The sequence below is a fragment of the Pecten maximus genome, chromosome 18 (genome assembly GCF_902652985.1).
Source record: "Pecten maximus chromosome 18, xPecMax1.1, whole genome shotgun sequence".
In the NCBI taxonomy this organism is placed as follows: Eukaryota; Metazoa; Mollusca; class Bivalvia; order Pectinida; family Pectinidae; genus Pecten; species Pecten maximus.
The window spans coordinates 19,436,782-19,455,104 of NC_047032.1; the positions used below are offsets into that span (position 1 = coordinate 19,436,782).

The 18,323-nt window shown below is 34.2% G+C and overlaps 1 protein-coding gene across 1 annotated transcript in view; it reads right to left on the minus strand.

Moving 5' to 3' along the window:
• Nucleotides 1–18,323, minus strand: part of LOC117316289 (MAM and LDL-receptor class A domain-containing protein 1-like) — a gene marked incomplete in the record, with an annotated part of 107,863 nt that overhangs the window by 16,059 nt on the left and 73,481 nt on the right. The window contains 8 exon segments of the mRNA XM_033870827.1: nucleotides 4,965–5,224; nucleotides 7,761–7,932; nucleotides 10,109–10,146; nucleotides 11,476–11,589; nucleotides 12,564–12,681; nucleotides 13,174–13,284; nucleotides 15,722–15,856; nucleotides 16,252–16,436. Of these exon segments, the coding sequence (XP_033726718.1) occupies nucleotides 4,965–5,224; nucleotides 7,761–7,932; nucleotides 10,109–10,146; nucleotides 11,476–11,589; nucleotides 12,564–12,681; nucleotides 13,174–13,284; nucleotides 15,722–15,856; nucleotides 16,252–16,436 (1,133 nt within the window).

Genomic DNA, 18,323 nt, shown 5'->3' on the forward strand with positions numbered 1-18,323 from the left:
AGGGAGATATAAGAGTTAACATATGAAATCTAACGGAGATATTAGAGTTAACATATGAAATCTAAGAGAGATATTATAGAGTTAAAATATGAAATCTAAGAGAGATATTAGAGTTAACATATGAAATCTAAGAGAGATATTAGAGTTAACATAGGAAATCTAAGAGAGATATAAGAGTTAACATAGGAAATCTAAGAGAGATATTAGAGTAAACATATGAAATCTAAGAGAGGTATTAGAGTTAACATATGAAATCTAAGAGAGATATAAGAGTTAACATAGGAAATCTAAGAGAGATATTAGAGTTAACATATGAAATCTAAGAGAGATATTAGAGTTAACATATGAAATCTAAGAGAGATATTAGAGTTAACATATGAAATCTAAGAGAGATATAAGAGTTAACATATGAAATCTAAGACAGATATAAGAGTTAACATATGAAATCTAAGAGAGATATTAGAGTTAAGATATGAAATCTAAGAGATATTAGAGTTAACATATGAAATCTAAGAGAGATATTAGAGTTAACATATGAAATCTAAGAGAGATATTAGAGTTAAAATATGAAATCTAGGACAGATATAAGAGTTAACATAAGAAATCTAAGAGAGATATTAGAGTTAACATATGAAATCTAAGAGAGATATTAGAGTTAACATATGAAATCTAAGAGAGATATTAGAGTTAACATATGAAATCTAAGAGAGATATAAGAGTTAACATATGAAATCTAAGAGAGATATTAGAGTTAACATATGAAATCTAAGAGAGATATTAGAGTTAACATATGAAATCTAAGGGAGATATTAGAGTTAACATATGAAATCTAAGAGAGATATTAGAGTTAACATATGAAATCTAAGAGAGATATTAGAGTTAACATATGAAATCTAAGGGAGATATTAGAGTTAACATATGAAATCTAAGAGAGATATTAGAGTTAACATATGAAATCTAAGAGAGATATAAGAGTTAACATATGAAATCTAAGAGAGATATTAGAGTAAACATATGAAATCTAACAGAGATATTAGAGTTAACATATGAAATCTAAGAGAGATATTAGAGTTAACATATGAAATCTAAGGGAGATATAAGAGTTAACATATGAAATCTAAGGGAGATATTAGAGTTAACATATGAAATCTAAGAGAGATATTAGAGTTAACATATGAAATCTAAGAGAGATATTAGAGTTAACATATGAAATCTAAGGGAGATATTAGAGTTAACATATGAAATCTAAGAGAGATATTAGAGTTAACATATGAAATCTAAGAGAGATATAAGAGTTAACATATGAAATCTAAGAGAGATATTAGAGTTAACATAGGAAATCTAAGAGAGATATTAGAGTTAACATATGAAAACTAAGACAGATATTAGAGTTAACATAGGAAATCTAAGAGAGATATTAGAGTTAACATATGAAAACTAAGACAGATATTAGAGTTAACATATGGAATCTAAGGGAGATATAAGAGTTAACATATGAAATCTAACGGAGATATTAGAGTTAACATATGAAATCTAAGAGATATTAGAGTTAACATATGAAATCTAAGGGAGATATTAGAGTTAACATATGAAATCTAAGAGAGATATAAGAGTTAACATATGAAATCTAAGAGAGATATTAGAGTTAACATATGAAATCTAAGAGAGATATTAGAGTTAACATATGAAATCTAAGAGAGATATTAGAGTTAACATATGAAAACTAAGACAGATATTAGAGTTAACATATGAAATCTAAGAGAGATATTAGAGTTAACATATGAAATCTAAGAGAGATATTAGAGTTAACATATGAAATCTAAGGGAGATATTAGAGTTAACATAGGAAATCTAAGACAGATATAAGAGTTAACATATGAAATCTAAGACAGATATAAGAGTTAACATATGAAATCTAAGAGAGATATTATAGAGTTAACATATGAAATCTAAGAGAGATATTAGAGTTAACATATGAAAACTAAGACAGATATAAGAGTTAACATATGAAATCTAACGGAGATATTAGAGTTAACATATGAAATCTAAGAGAGATATTATAGAGTTAAAATATGAAATCTAAGAGAGATATTAGAGTTAACATATGAAATCTAAGAGAGATATTAGAGTTAACATAGGAAATCTAAGAGAGATATAAGAGTTAACATATGAAATCTAAGACAGATATAAGAGTTAACATATGAAATCTAAGACAGATATAAGAGTTAACATATGAAATCTAAGAGAGATATTAGAGTTAACATATGAAATCTAAGAGAGATATTAGAGTTAACATATGAAATCTAAGAGAGATATAAGAGTTAACATAGGAAATCTAAGAGAGATATAAGAGTTAACATAGGAAATCTAAGAGAGATATTAGAGTAAACATATGAAATCTAAGAGAGATATTAGAGTTAACATATGAAATCTAAGAGAGATATTAGAGTTAACATATGAAATCTAAGAGAGATATTAGAGTTAACATATGAAATCTAAGAGAGATATTAGAGTTAACATATGAAAACTAAGACAGATATTAGAGTTAACATATGGAATCTAAGGGAGATATAAGAGTTAACATATGAAATCTAACGGAGATATTAGAGTTAACATATGAAATCTAAGAGAGATATTATAGAGTTAAAATATGAAATCTAAGAGAGATATTAGAGTTAACATATGAAATCTAAGAGAGATATTAGAGTTAACATAGGAAATCTAAGAGAGATATAAGAGTTAACATAGGAAATCTAAGAGAGATATTAGAGTAAACATATGAAATCTAAGAGAGGTATTAGAGTTAACATATGAAATCTAAGAGAGATATAAGAGTTAACATAGGAAATCTAAGAGAGATATTAGAGTTAACATATGAAATCTAAGAGAGATATTAGAGTTAACATATGAAATCTAAGAGAGATATAAGAGTTAACATAGGAAATCTAAGAGAGATATTAGAGTAAACATATGAAATCTAAGAGAGATATTAGAGTTAACATATGAAATCTAAGAGAGATATAAGAGTTAACATATGAAATCTAAGAGAGATATAAGAGTTAACATATGAAATCTAAGACAGATATTAGAGTTAACATATGAAATCTAAGAGAGATATTAGAGTTAACATATGAAATCTAAGAGAGATATAAGAGTTAACATATGAAATCTAAGAGAGATATAAGAGTTAACATAGGAAATCTAAGAGAGATATTAGAGTAAACATATGAAATCTAAGAGAGATATTAGAGTTAACATATGAAATCTAAGAGAGATATTAGAGTTAACATATGAAATCTAAGAGAGATATTAGAGTTAACATATGAAATCTAAGAGAGATATAAGAGTTAACATATGAAATCTAAGAGAGATATTAGAGTTAACATAGGAAATCTAAGAGAGATATTAGAGTTAACATATGAAGTCTAAGAGAGATATAAGAGTTAACATATGAAATCTAAGAGAGATATTAGAGTAAACATATGAAATCTAAGAGAGATATTAGAGTAAACATATGAAATCTAAGAGAGATATAAGAGTTAACATATGAAATCTAAGGAAGATATTAGAGTTAACATATGAAATCTAAGAGAGATATTAGAGTTAACATATGAAATCTAAGAGAGATATTAGAGTTAACATATGAAATCTCAGAGAGATATTAGAGTTAACATATGAAATCTAAGAGATATATTAGAGTTAACATAGGAAATCTAAGAGAGATATTAGAGTTAACATATGAAATCTAAGAGAGATATTAGAGTTAACATAGGAAATCTAAGAGAGATATTAGAGTTAACATAGGAAATCTGTTTGGCAGCCACTGATTGGCCAGCATATTTAAATAATATACATGAATCTTAATTGAAATGATGACATTGTACATCGTAGGCCTAGTGCCAACCCACGCGTGTATGACCGATATCGGACCCAACGTGACAAGTAGTAAACGACGAAGTTATACAAATATTTTTATTTGTACATTTACAAAGAATAACAACCCATGTATTGCGTATTTACTCTTATATTTTAAATAATGTTTTTTTTTTTAAATATATTTTTAATGCAAATAACGTAAACAATCATATAGTGCCCATTTTAAGTACCTACCTGATGATCTACATGAGTATAAGAGGGGCCAAAACCCAAATAAGCGGGTTGCTCTGTAGTTCCAAAATAGATATGCAGCCTGACTATTCATAGGTAATGTTAATTTAAATTTGGTAAGTCAGATTGATTTTTTTTAAAGTTCGGGTCATAATAATTAAAAGGTGAACATTTTATATTTCTTCAAATTTTTACAGCAGAATTAACCCAGTTTCAAAATGGCTACCCAGGAAAAATTTGAGCTGAAGGACCCAATTTTTTTATATTGATTCAGTTTTATATGAGACCCTAAACTTTTGTTATAAATCATACGGTAACTGTCAAATAGAATTCAAGAATTTAAATGATATACGCCAAACATTAACACTGAAGTCTATAGAAAATCAATCGGTTGGTTGGTCCCTATCAATATCAGTACCCTGGACCTCTTCAATATTGAAAAGAATGATTCTAGCTTTGTTGACCCTGTGACCTTGAATAAACATGGTAGATCTTCATCTTAGCATGCTACTTTGGCCCAATATTTATATTGATATTTTGGTTATCACTGGGCTGAATTAGGTCTCTGGGCCATTTGGTGACTTATAAGTCGTTTTGAAGATTTTAGCACATTTGACCCTTGACCTTGAGAACAGAATGTTTAAAGTGAAAAGTTGATGCTGGACAGACAGATGAACAACACATCTCAGCACAAGCTCACTTGCCCTAAAAAGGAAAAGTTGATGCTAGATGGACAACTAGACAAAGCACGACAGCACAAGCTCACATGCCCTAAAATGCTGAGCGAACAATTTGACAAAGCACCACAGCACAAATTGACTTGTCATTCAGGCAGGTGAGCTAATAAACAAACTTACCAGTATCATATTCCGTTCTTCCCCATCCAAGAACATAACATTTAGTATAGGAGAAGACATCCCTTGTTGGTGGCGGTAGACATACGGAGCCAATGGTGTCTGTTTGTTGGACTGGATTAGCGAATTCCAAAATAGCAACGTCTTTCTCTTTGTTAGGCTCCAGAATTACTCTTTCTATCACAACCTGTCTGCCACTCTGATTAAACTTTCTGTAATCGACTTCACCAATATGTAGGTATGCAGATCCTTGTTCAAAGGCACTGAAAGTATAATATGCTGACAATGGATCACTTGAAGTGTATTCCTGGTCTTATTCATAGTAGGCGCCTTTACTTCATCAGAGGAAATTCCTACTGTGTTATCCATTAGCAAAATAAAATCAGCCCACTTCTTTATTTTTTGCAAGAGTCATCAATTTTAAAATATTAGGCTAAAAGTGTTTCACACATAAACCCTCCCAAAACTTAACATAATTAAGGCAAAAGGATTTATATCAGGATAGATAAGGTTGTGTGGTGAGGAATATACTCCAGACAAGATTCAGCAGTATGATGGTCGGGGGATATACTCCATGCATTATCGTAAAAAAAAACTCAGGATGCACAACTAAATTTTGTACTGATTATACATGCCAAGTTTAGTTGAAATCAGAAAAGTACTTTAGTAGGAGTTGTCTGGACAAGCCTCAACCAATCAGAAGTCGGCGGCCATTTTGAAAAATGCATTATCGTAAAAAAAAAAAGTTGGGATGCACAACTACAATGTACATATTATACTGATTATACATGCCAAGTTTTGTTGAAATCGGAACAGCAATTTAGTAGGAGTTGTCAGGCCAAGATTATGGGATTGTGGGGGATATACTACAGTAAAGAATTAGCAGTGTGATGGTGGGGGATATACTCCAGTAAAGAATTAGCAGTGTGATGGTGGGGGATATACTCCAGTAAAGAATTAGCAGTGTGATGGTGGGGGATATACTCCAGTAAAGAATTAGCGGTGTGATGGTGGGGGATATACTACAGTAAAGAATTAGCAGTGTGATGGTGGGGGATATACTCCAGTAAAGAATTAGCAGTGTGATGGTGGGGGATATACTCCAGTAAAGAATTAGCGGTGTGATGATGGGGGGATATACTACAGTAAAGAATTAGCGGTGTGATGGTGGGGGATATACTACAGTAAAGAATTAGCAGTGTGATGGTGGGGGATATACTCCAGTAAAGAATTAGCGGTGTGATGATGGGGGGATATACTACAGTAAAGAATTAGTGGTGTGATGGTCGGGGATATACTCCAGTAAAGAATTAGTGGTGTGATGGTGGGGGGATATACTACAGTAAAGAATTAGTGGTGTGATGGTGGGGGGATATACTACAGTAAAGAATTAGTGGTGTGATGGTCGGGGATATACTCCAGTAAAGAATTAGTGGTGTGATGGTGGGGGGATATACTACAGTAAAGAATTAGTGGTGTGATGGTGGGGGGATATACTACAGTAAAGAATTAGCAGTGTGATGGTCGGGGATATACTCCAGTAAAGAATTAGTGGTGTGATGGTGGGGGATATACTCCAGTAAAGAATTAGCGGTGTGATGGTCGGGGATATACTCCAGTAAAGAATTAGCGGTGTGATGGTCGGGGATATACTCCAGTAAAGAATTAGCAGTGTGATGGTGGGGGATATACTCCAGTAAAGAATTAGCAGTGTGATGGTGGGGGATATACTCCAGTAAAGAATTAGCAGTGTGATGGTCGGGGATATACTCCAGTAAAGAATTAGCAGTGTGATGGTGGGGGATATACTCCAGTAAAGAATTAGCAGTGTGATGGTGGGGGATATACTACAGTAAAGAATTAGTGGTGTGATGGTGGGGGATATACTCCAGTAAAGAATTAGTGGTGTGATGGTGGGGGATATACTCCAGTAAAGAATTAGTGGTGTGATGGTCGGGGATATACTCCAGTAAAGAATTAGCAGTGTGATGGTGGGGGATATACTCCAGTAAAGAATTAGTGGTGTGATGGTGGGGGGATATACTCCAGTAAAGAATTAGTGGTGTGATGGTGGGGGATATACTCCAGTAAAGAATTAGCAGTGTGATGGTGGGGGATATACTCCAGTAAAGAATTAGCAGTGTGATGGTGGGGATATACTCCAGTAAAGAATTAGCGGTGTGATGGTGGGGATATACTCCAGTAAAGAATTAGCGGTGTGATGGTGGGGATATACTCCAGTAAAGAATTAGCAGTGTGATGGTCGGGGATATACTCCAGTAAAGAATTAGCGGTGTGATGGTGGGGATATACTCCAGTAAAGAATTAGCAGTGTGATGGTCGGGGATATACTCCAGTAAAGAATTAGCAGTGTGATGGTGGGGGATATACTCCAGTAAAGAATTAGCAGTGTGATGGTGGGGGATATACTGCAGTAAAGAATTAGCAGTGTGATGGTCGGGGGATAAACATTCTAGTGAGATACTCTGAGTGAGATCAGCTAGATAAAAAAAAACTAGAAAATGTCTGTTAAACATATCAAAAGCCCCCACTGCCACTTGACACCCTGAAAGAGAGTGTGGTGAGGACTGCATCAGTAGTTCCTGAGATAAGCTAGTTACATTGCATCGGGACGGGACGGGACGCAATTCAACGCGACAGGTTGGAATGGGCATGGGTACCGTAATACTATATGCCCTCCATTTCATGGCGGGCATAATTACGATTTTTAATACATATACTATAGGTCACAAGAAAATCGTGGTATTACAACTGAATATAGTGTTCCCTTATACGTACTCTACACAGTGGGCAGCCGTGGCCGCTGTAGTTGGACTGATTATGGAGGCTCCACACATGTGCGATCCACTTGAAACGTTTCTCACCAATGCGGCCATTGCAGGAAACCAGCCATTAGGAACATCATACCCACCGATAACCCTATCCAATGATAGAGCTGATCTACCACATTCTAAAACAGAGAAGACATATAGATGTATAGACATGTTAAAAAAAATACACAACTACTGTATTTATAAGCATTTAGAATTGAATCATCTAATGTATAGTTTACTGTGACAATATACACATTTATTGCATTTTTGCCAGTGAAACATAGAAAATCAAACTAATAAAAATGATACTTCACTGCAGAAATGAGCATTGAAAATATAAGCTTTGCAGTGAAAATATAAGTTTTTCGTTTTTGACCAATCAGAGCGAACCTTTGTATTCATCTCATTGAAACTTGCCGATTTTTCCAAATAAAGTGAAGATAGATAAATGGGTTATTTTGCTGTATTTCTGAAATATTCGACCAGTTTTTGACAAAATACTCATTTGTCGTAAGCTTTTCTAGCACAGATTCTCGATAACAGCAGAACACGCTTAAATTCCGTTGATCAGTCCTTTCAAAATGGCGCCGTCAAGTTGACGTGGAGTAATGTCACAAAGAGATGACCTCATGAATTATGTTACTGATTGCTGCATATTTTTACATCATTAATTTTTCAATGTTTTTAATTTTGTTTTAAAGCATATAAAATGCAATAAAAAGAAAATTGAATAGTTTCCTGTTGAGTATAACATATATTTCACTTGTATGACAGAATATTTCAATATTTGTCACTCGTCAATATTCTGTCCTACTCGAGAATTACATATTTATATGTTATATTAAACAGGAAACCATTCAATATCCTATATGTATAAATACGGAAGATATAACAGCACTGTTTTTCTGAGAGCAAAGTATTGAATGCTATGACGATTAAATTTATAACTTTTTGTGTTTTTTGCAGATGAGCTGAAAAGCTCAAGGCTAAATAAAGAACTATGAACTATGTAATGAAAGCGTACATACATACATGTATTTAAAATATTTTTAGATACTGACCGATTATCACTTTATATCTGGACTGATCAGTCTTGTTTAAACAAGATATATCTTAGAGGGATCTTGGCATCGACCATTAAATGTTCTTTATTGGTTCTACATAGAAGATTGATCTTTGCTCTACTTTTCTCTTCTTTCCTGTTTTCCTCTAAATAATCTGACAAGGGAAACCTTCATATGATATCTAAAAAAAGATCTAAGAAAAACTTTCTGAGAAATAGAGACATTAAACTTAAATAATTAAAAATAAGATGGCTGCCTATCAGCCATTTGGTTTTTCTGATCTGATAACAAACTAAGTGGGCACAACTAGGGACCATTTATTTGTTTGTTTATGTTTAACGTCCTATTAACAGCTAGGGTCATTTAAGGATGTGTCTGGTTTTGGAGGTGGAGGAAAGCCGGAGTTCCCGGAGAATACAACTGACCTATAGTCAGTACAAGGTAATTGCCCCACTTGGGTTTTGAACTCCACCCAGACTTCAAACTTCAATTCTCAAAAGCTATGACGGCTATTTATGGGCCATTTTGTTTTCCCATTTAAAATCGGAATCTAATGGACACAACAAACTAGGGACCAAGGGGAATCTATATTGTGAAGTTTAAGAAATATCACTCCTTTACTTTTTAAGAAATAGTGATAATAAACCCTAACTACCAAAATCCAAGATGGAATATATTTCCAATCACTGTCTTGCTACAAAATCCATAGAGTATATGTAACAGTGTTTTCAGTAACACCAAATATATATTTAAATTAAATAATATCCACATGAGTGAAATACATTTGGTATTACTGAAAACACTGTTGTACATATTCTGTTAATTATATATTTTTTTCGATGAAAAACCTTCCCTGTATGCTAACTAGATCTATTTTGATGTTTGTATATACAGCTTTCATGTCTAGACAATCCTACGTGACAAATCATAGTCCAACGTGCAAAAAATCTATAAAAATATAAAAACTGATAAAAAAAAAAATTCAATCAATTGTTTGACTTCGATATGTAATCTGTAAGTTGCCATTATATTCTCAAAATATAATTATTTGATAAAAGTCCCATCAAATTAACCCAGATTACTACGCTTTTATGGAAAGATTATTTTTTGATATTTCACTGGTAAAATGTAATAAATACATATATTTGATGATTTCTAATACACCCTCTACTAATGCTTGTACATTTTGCTTATCTATAAAGTTACTAAAACTCTGAAGATTAATAACACACTCATATAAAATGTTTACCTTGTGGTTGACACTCAAGTTTCAATACAACACAGGCACTGAAAAAACAAGGACATAGTCATCAAGATCCCCTGCCCATGCAATATTGTATTACATGAAATTAAAGTGGGCAACATGCATAAAACACATGACAAAACATTTAGAATCATTACATGTATTTGTGTTCAGTCATCAACATAATTAGTAACAAGTCTACCAAGCGATTTTTCATCAAACTCTAATCATTCCTTTAAAAGATATGGTGCGGAAAGCTATCAGCTAATCAGATTACAGCAGCCTCATTAAATATGTGTGGCATATGCCGATAATCAAACTTGAGCGAGGTATTTAGGTAATAAGTCTACCAAGCAAGTTTCATCAAAATTTGATCATTCCCTCAAAAGATATCATGCAGAAAGCAATCAGCCAATCAGCAGCCTCATTAAATATGTGCGGAATATGCCTATAATCAAACTTGAGCAACTTCGTTGGGCGGGGATAAAAAAGAAGGAAAAAAATTGACATTCTCAAATGACAGCCATGGTCAATTTATACTTTTGACCTTCCCACCTGAGAGTCATGATTTTTTGTATTCCCACATCATTCAAATACATGTTACTTAGATACGGTATTCATTTAAAGTCATCAAATAATTCAATTTTTGATATGTCAATTGCTTAACGGATAATGATTATAATGTATAATTGTACAGTGATCAAACGAGGAGCTAATTACCTTGTTGTAGGTTGTATGAGACATATGATTATAATGGATTATCGTACAGTGATTAGACGAGGAGCTTACCTTGTTGTAGGTTGTATAAGACATATGATTATAATGGATTATCGTACAGTGATTAGACGAGGAGCTTACCTTGTTGTAGGTTGTATAAGACATATGATTATAATGGATTATCGTACAGTGATTAGACGAGGAGCTTACCTTGTTGTAGGTTGTATAAGACATATGATTATAATGGATTATCGTACAGTGATTAGACGAGGAGCTTACCTTGTTGTAGGTTGTACAGTGATTAGACGAGGAGCTTACCTTGTTGTAGGTTGTATAAGACATATGATTATAATGGATTATCGTACAGTGATTAGACGAGGAGCTTACCTTGTTGTAGGTTGTACAGTGATTAGACGAGGAGCTTACCTTGTTGTAGGTTGTATAAGACATATGATTATAATGTATTATTGTACAGTGATTAGACGAGGAGCGTACCTTGTTGTAGGTTGTATGAGACATATAATTATAATGTATTATTGTACAGTGATTAGACGAGGAGCTTACCCGGTCATAGGTTGTATGAGACATATGATTATAATATAATATTACTGTACAGTGATTTTTATTATTGTACAGTGGTCAGACGAGGAGCTTACCCTGAGGTAGGTTGTATGCTGTGACTACGGATGACACCCTGATTGTCCGTCTTGTAAGTAACAGTTACTGTGCTGTTACTGCTAATTGTAGAAGTTGGGAACGATAGAAATGACCTGTCAACATAAATCAATAAATATATTCCTAATTCACAATCAATATCAAATAAGACAGATCTTTTCTCTACTTCAATTATTTCATTTAGTTTCTGGATCAGACCGGACACCGGACACAACTAAGGAAGAATCAACCTACACATGAAGCTTGTGACAAATCCTCCCTGTACTTTTCAAGAAATAGTGATAACACTTATTTTCAAATGTCTAAATTAAAGATATTTGATGGTTGGCCATTTTGGTTTTTGATCAGACTCAAAACCAAATGGACACAACTTGGGACCAAGGGAAGCCAACACATAATGAAGTTGGAGAAAACTGCTTCCAGTATTTCTCAACAAATAGCAATAACAATTATTGTTTACAGACGGATGGACAAATATTGGACCAGGGATGAAGAGCAATTTGAATACCCCATCATCATCAATTATCATGATTTAAAACAGTATCTGGCAAAATAATCAAGAACAGTAATTATATGTAAGAACGTAGATAGATAAAACTACTAACAACGTGCAGCAATATTCTTTTATAGTATCTTCACCAACAGGCATGTAAATCAATCTCATGAGAATACTTTCTGGGAAAAGTAACATTTGAAGGAATCAGCTTAAAGGAGTCTTTATATTGTTTGGATCTAATTTTCAATTGATAGTAACAGAGACCTTGAACTTTGAGGTACCTACAGACCTGTATAGCAATTCCAAGATGGCTAACTAATACCACCCACACCCTCCTTTCTGGGAAGAAGAAATGAACTAAAACTTCGAAGATTATAGGGGGTATAATAGATAAGAGAGGAATTGGCTCAAGATATTTTGAGAAAATGGAAACAAGGGAACTGCCACATAGACAAAGGCAATAACAACAACCCCATCTGACCTTTGATACGATTATGTTTAATTACAACAACCCCATCTGACCTTTGATACGATTATGTTTACAAAAGAACAGTTAACAGGAACTAAACTTACCCTGCAGTGGCCAGGGCACATAGATATCCTGCCAGGATTTCGTCGTTACCAGGTGAGCAAATGTTGCTCCAATCTCCATGGTGATTAGCCTCTACTGTGTAATCCTCATTAACCCGGACTGAGATAGAAAACAATAGATATTTAATGACACAGAATGTATATTATTGTGTCTACATCTATTTAAAATTTGTCTATCTCATAAAAAACAAAACATGATATATATCTATTATTTAGTTTAAATACAAGTGTAGGCATGAATACTTATACACATATGAATATTTATACTTGGTGCTTTCTATCCTTTAAGTTTCTACCAAAGTTGTTTTTGACAAAGCATCACACAATAACCTACACCATATCCCATAATTTCATATCTATTATCCCTATACACTTCTTTATAATATATCTTTTATTTATTTTTTTTGCATTCAACAATGATATAGAAGCAGAATCTCTACAATCTGGAACTCTCTATAAACCGACTTTATTATGTGGTCCCAAAGGGTGTCTGGTTTAGACAGAGTCCACTGTTGTAAATTTCAATATAGCATTTATTTTAAAAAGTTTGTGAATGAATCAGTATGAAAAGAAAAATGAACAATCTACTGACTGCAAAAGTGTTCATCGGACCAATCTCCGCAATCGTTGGTACCATCACAGCGCTGAGATAAAGGTACACACCTATGGTGGTCACACTCATACTGGTCACTGCTGCAGTTGGCTACAATTAACAAACAGGTATATAGAGTCATAAATATTTATTATTTGTTTGGCATTGTCTTGAAGAGGAAGAATTCTTGACATTTTTGTAGCGTTTGGCAGAAACAAACGCAGAAACAGAGTCCTCGAGATGTTTGTATTGTCTGGTAGAAACAGTCCTCAACATGTTTGTATTCTCTGGTAGAAACAGATTCCCATGTATTGTGATATGTGGTACATTTTTAATGCATTAAATTCTCTTCATAGTCAAACCAATTATTTGAGTCATTTTCATTCTCAACAAAGCCTTTGCAGATTTAAATTGTTGTTGGGTGTTATATCATATTTGTAAATATAAATGTATAAAATCAAATGTAAAATAAGAGGCTCATGGGCCTGAACAGTTCTGCCCATCAGCCCCTGGGAGTCAGTCACAACCAACATATACATACCATTAAACTTCCATCCCATAATGATACAATTGTAATTCTAACCAAGTTTGTATTAGTACCAGTAGCAATTTAACAAATCATGCTCAAAAATGTTATTTCTCTATAAAAACTATAGTAAACTTTTCCACTTCTCAAGAGGGAAATATGAGCACCAAGGGAAATGATATTCACAATTTTGGTAAATCACCTTTAGACCCTTCCATCTACGAAGAATATTAAATTTTTTCTGCCTTATTTGCTTCTTTAAAAGATTTTTTTTTTGAGATTTCAGTCAATTTGACCCCTTTTGGCCCGTCCCTCAGGCCCCTTTGATTATTGAAGGTTTCAGCAAAATTGCAATGAAATTTCTTCAGCGTATTTCTAAAAGGAAGTCAAAAATACATATTGTTTACAAACACATGATGGACAACAGATGACACATGACGATGGACAAAAGGCCATTTATTAAGGTTACCTGAGACTGTGACTTTGTCTCAGATGACCTACAAAGTGAGAAAACATTTCACGCATACTATAAATAAGCAAGGTTACAACAAAATTGTATTGGAAAATAACAGCATAATTACAAAACAGTAACAAGTGCAGATAACAACACACTTACCATAGTAAATCAGAGGAGAACACAACATTATCGCCATTATTAGTAAATCTTGGGAAATAACAAACATAATAACCACAGTAGATCAGGGGAAATAACACCATAATTACCATAGTAAATTAGGGGAAATAACAAACAATTACCACAGTAGATCAAAGGAAATAACATAATTACCACTGTAGATCAGGGGAGATAACATAATTGCCACTGTAGATCAGGGGAGATAACAACATAATAACCACAGTAGATCAGGGGAGATAACATAATTGCCACTGTAGATCAGGGGAGATAACATAATTGCCACACTAGATCAGGGGAGATAACATAATTACCACAGTAGATCAGGGGAGATAACAACATAATTACCACAGTAGATCAGGGGAGATAACAACATAATTGCCACACTAGATCAGGGGAGATAACAACATAATTACCACAGTAGATCAGGGGAGATAACAACATAATTACCACAGTAGATCAGGGGAGATAACAACATAATTGCCACACTAGATCAGGGAAGATAACAACATAATTACCACAGTAGATCAGGGGAGATAACAACATAATTACCACAGCTGATCAGGGGAGATAACATAATTGCCACAGTAGATCAGGGGAGATAATAACAAAATAACCACAGCAAATCAGGAAATATAACAAACATAATAACCACAGTAGATCAGGGGAGATAACAACATTACTACCACAGTAGATCAGGGGAGATAACAACATAACTACCACAGTAGATGAGGGGAGATAACAACATAACTACCACAGTAGATGAGGGGAGATAACAACATAACTACCACAGTAGATGAGGGGAGATAACAACATAATAACCACAGTAGATCAGGGGGGTAACATCATAATTACCAGTGTAGATCAGGGGAGATAACAACATAACTACCACAGTAGATCAGGGGAGATAACAACATAATTACCACAGTAGATCAAGGGAGATAACAACATAATTACCACTGTAGACCAGGGGAGATAACAACATAATTGCCACAGCAGATCAGGGGAGATAACAAGATAATAACCACAGTAGATCAGGGGAGATAACATCATAATTACCACAGTAGATCAGGGGAGATAACAAACATAATATCCACAGTAGATCAGGGGGATAACATAATTACCACTGTAGATCAGGGGAGATAACAACATTACCACTGTATATCAGGGGAGATAACATAATATCCACAATAGATCAGGGGAGATAACAACATAATTACCATAATAGATCAGGGGAGATAACAAAATAATAAACATAGTAGATTAGGGGAGATAACAACATAATTACCATAATAGATCAGGAGAGATAACAAAATAATAAACATAGTAGATTAGGGGAGATAACAACATAATATCCACTGTAGATCAGGGGAAATAACAAAAATAATTACCACAGTAGTTCTCATCCTCAACATTGGGACAGTCTATAACACCATCACACCATTTCTCTTCCATGATACAGGTGGCATCATCAGGTATTATTGAAGTCATTGGGGAGATGCATGCTTTCTCACCAGCGAAACAAGCTGTCACAGAAATTGTTTAAGTTAACATGCATATTATATGATTGATTTAAAATGAACTGCATGACACATAGCATAATGATGTCTGATTATGTGATCTTAGTCTCTGTTGCTAGCTCACATTGATGTTATTCATCATCAGATATCAAGTTTTATAAGCAATTTGGTGCTAATTCATTAATAATAGTTTAAATCAGAGTAAATCAAATGTCATTTGAACCAGAAAAGGATACATTATTCTACCGCCATCTATCAACAATCCATCCATCTTCCTGAATGTGCTTTCTACTAATAAACTGATTGTGAATTGCAGGTTATCTAATCCCAGTTATCTAATTTAACTAATTTGCTAGATTAAATTAAATCTATCCTTATGTAATGAAGTGAACAAATATTACCAGTGTTTGAACATGCTATGGCAACTTGGTTGGAAGCGGAGCAAACAGAATTTGTGATGTTACACTCTGAAAGCATCTTCTCTGTGCCATTGCAGGAAAATGAGTTGATCACCATTTCATTTAGCGTAGATCTAATTCTTCCGTACTCTCCGAATGTGTAAGTACGTGCATTTATGCCATGGGGGCTGCAATCAAATATGAAAAAAATTATCATTAAACCAAAAAATACCTAACATATCAATTTGAATGTAGTACATACATATATTGTATGCTTAAACTACAGCTAATAATCTACCAATAGCTACATGGTCTTAGTAACAATAAACAAGAGGCCCATGGGGCCTGTATCGCTCACCTGGTTGGATTTGACCAAATGTCAAAATAATGTTCATGTTCAATTTGTTAATACATTATACAAAAATGTACTCTCTGAAAGACCATATGGATTATTTTTTACAACATAATGGTGTTTAAAGAAACTAAGTCCCTTAGGGTGGGGAAAACCCTTTGGCCTATGTTTACATAAGAATTGTGTTTATCCCTTAATGCCCAGCGTTACTATACATAGTTATGGGATTGAGGGTCACAGTAACCTTTTATGCAAAATCTGTTCCCCCATCACCACGGATGTTTCTGACCAAATTGGGTTCAAATCCATTTAAAACTCAAATCTCTATTTCCCCTATTTGGCCCCTCCCTTCAGGCCCCTTGGTGGTCAGAGTCAATATTTATATAAACTCTCTTTCCCCCTTCCCCTAAGAATATTCCAGACCAAATTTGGTTCAAATCCATAAATAACTTTATGAATAATAGCGATTTAAAGGATAAACCCCTATTTCCCTATTTGGCCCCGCCCCTCAGGTCCCTAGGGGTTAAGAGTAAAAATTTATACAAACTATGTTCCCCTTCTACCAAGGATGTTCCTGACCAAATTTGGTTCAAATTCATTCATAACTTTATGACTAGTAGCGATTTAAAGGAGTAACCCTATTTCCCCTATTTGGCCCCGCCCCTCAGGTCCCTAGGGGTTCAGAGTAAAAATTTATGCAAACTCTGTTCCCCTTCTGCCAAGGATGTTCCTGACCAAATTTGGTTCAAATTCATTCATAACTTTATGACTAGTAGCGATTTAAAGGAGTAACCCTATTTCCCCTATTTGGCCCCGCCCCTCAGGCCCCTGGGGGTTCAGTGTAAAAATTTATACAAACTCTGTTCCCCTTCTGCCAAGGATGTTACTGACCGAATTTGGTTCAAATTCATTCATAGCTTTATGACTAGTAGCGATTTAAAGGAGTAACCCTATTTCCCCTATTTGGCCCCGCCCCTCAGGCCCCTTGGGGTTCAGAGTAAAAATTTATACAAACTCTGTTCACCTTCTGCCAAGAATGTTCCTGACCAAATTTGGTTCAAATTCATTAATAACTTTATGACTAGTAGCGATTTAAAGGAGTAACCCTATTTCCCCTATTTGGCCCCGCCTCTCAGGTCCCTAGGGGTTCAGAGTAAAAATTTATACAAACTCTGTTCCCCTTCTGCCAAGGATGTTCCTGACCAAATTTGGTTCAAATTCATTCATAACTTTATGACTAGTAGCGATTTAAAGGATAAACCCCTATTTCCCTATTTGGCCCCGCCCCTCAGGTCCCTAGGGGTTAAGAGTAAAAATTTATACAAACTCTGTTCACCTTCTGCCAAGGATGTTCCTGACCAAATTTGGTTCAAATTCATTCATAACTTCATGAGTAGCGATTTAAAGGAGTAACCCTATTTCCCCTATTTGGCCCCGCCCCTCAGGTCCCTAGGGGTTCAGAGTAAAAATTTATACAAACTCTGTTCCCCTTCTGCCAAGGATGTTCCTGGCCAAATTTGGTTCAAATTCATTCATAACTTTATGACTAGTAGCGATTTAAAGGAGTAACCCTATTTCCCCTATTTGGCCCCGCCCCTCAGGCCCCTGGGGGTTCAGAGTAAAAATTTATACAAACTCTGTTCCCTTTCTGCCAAGGATGTTACTGACCAAATTTGGTTCAAATTCATTCATAACTTTATGACTAGTAGCGATTTAAAGGAGT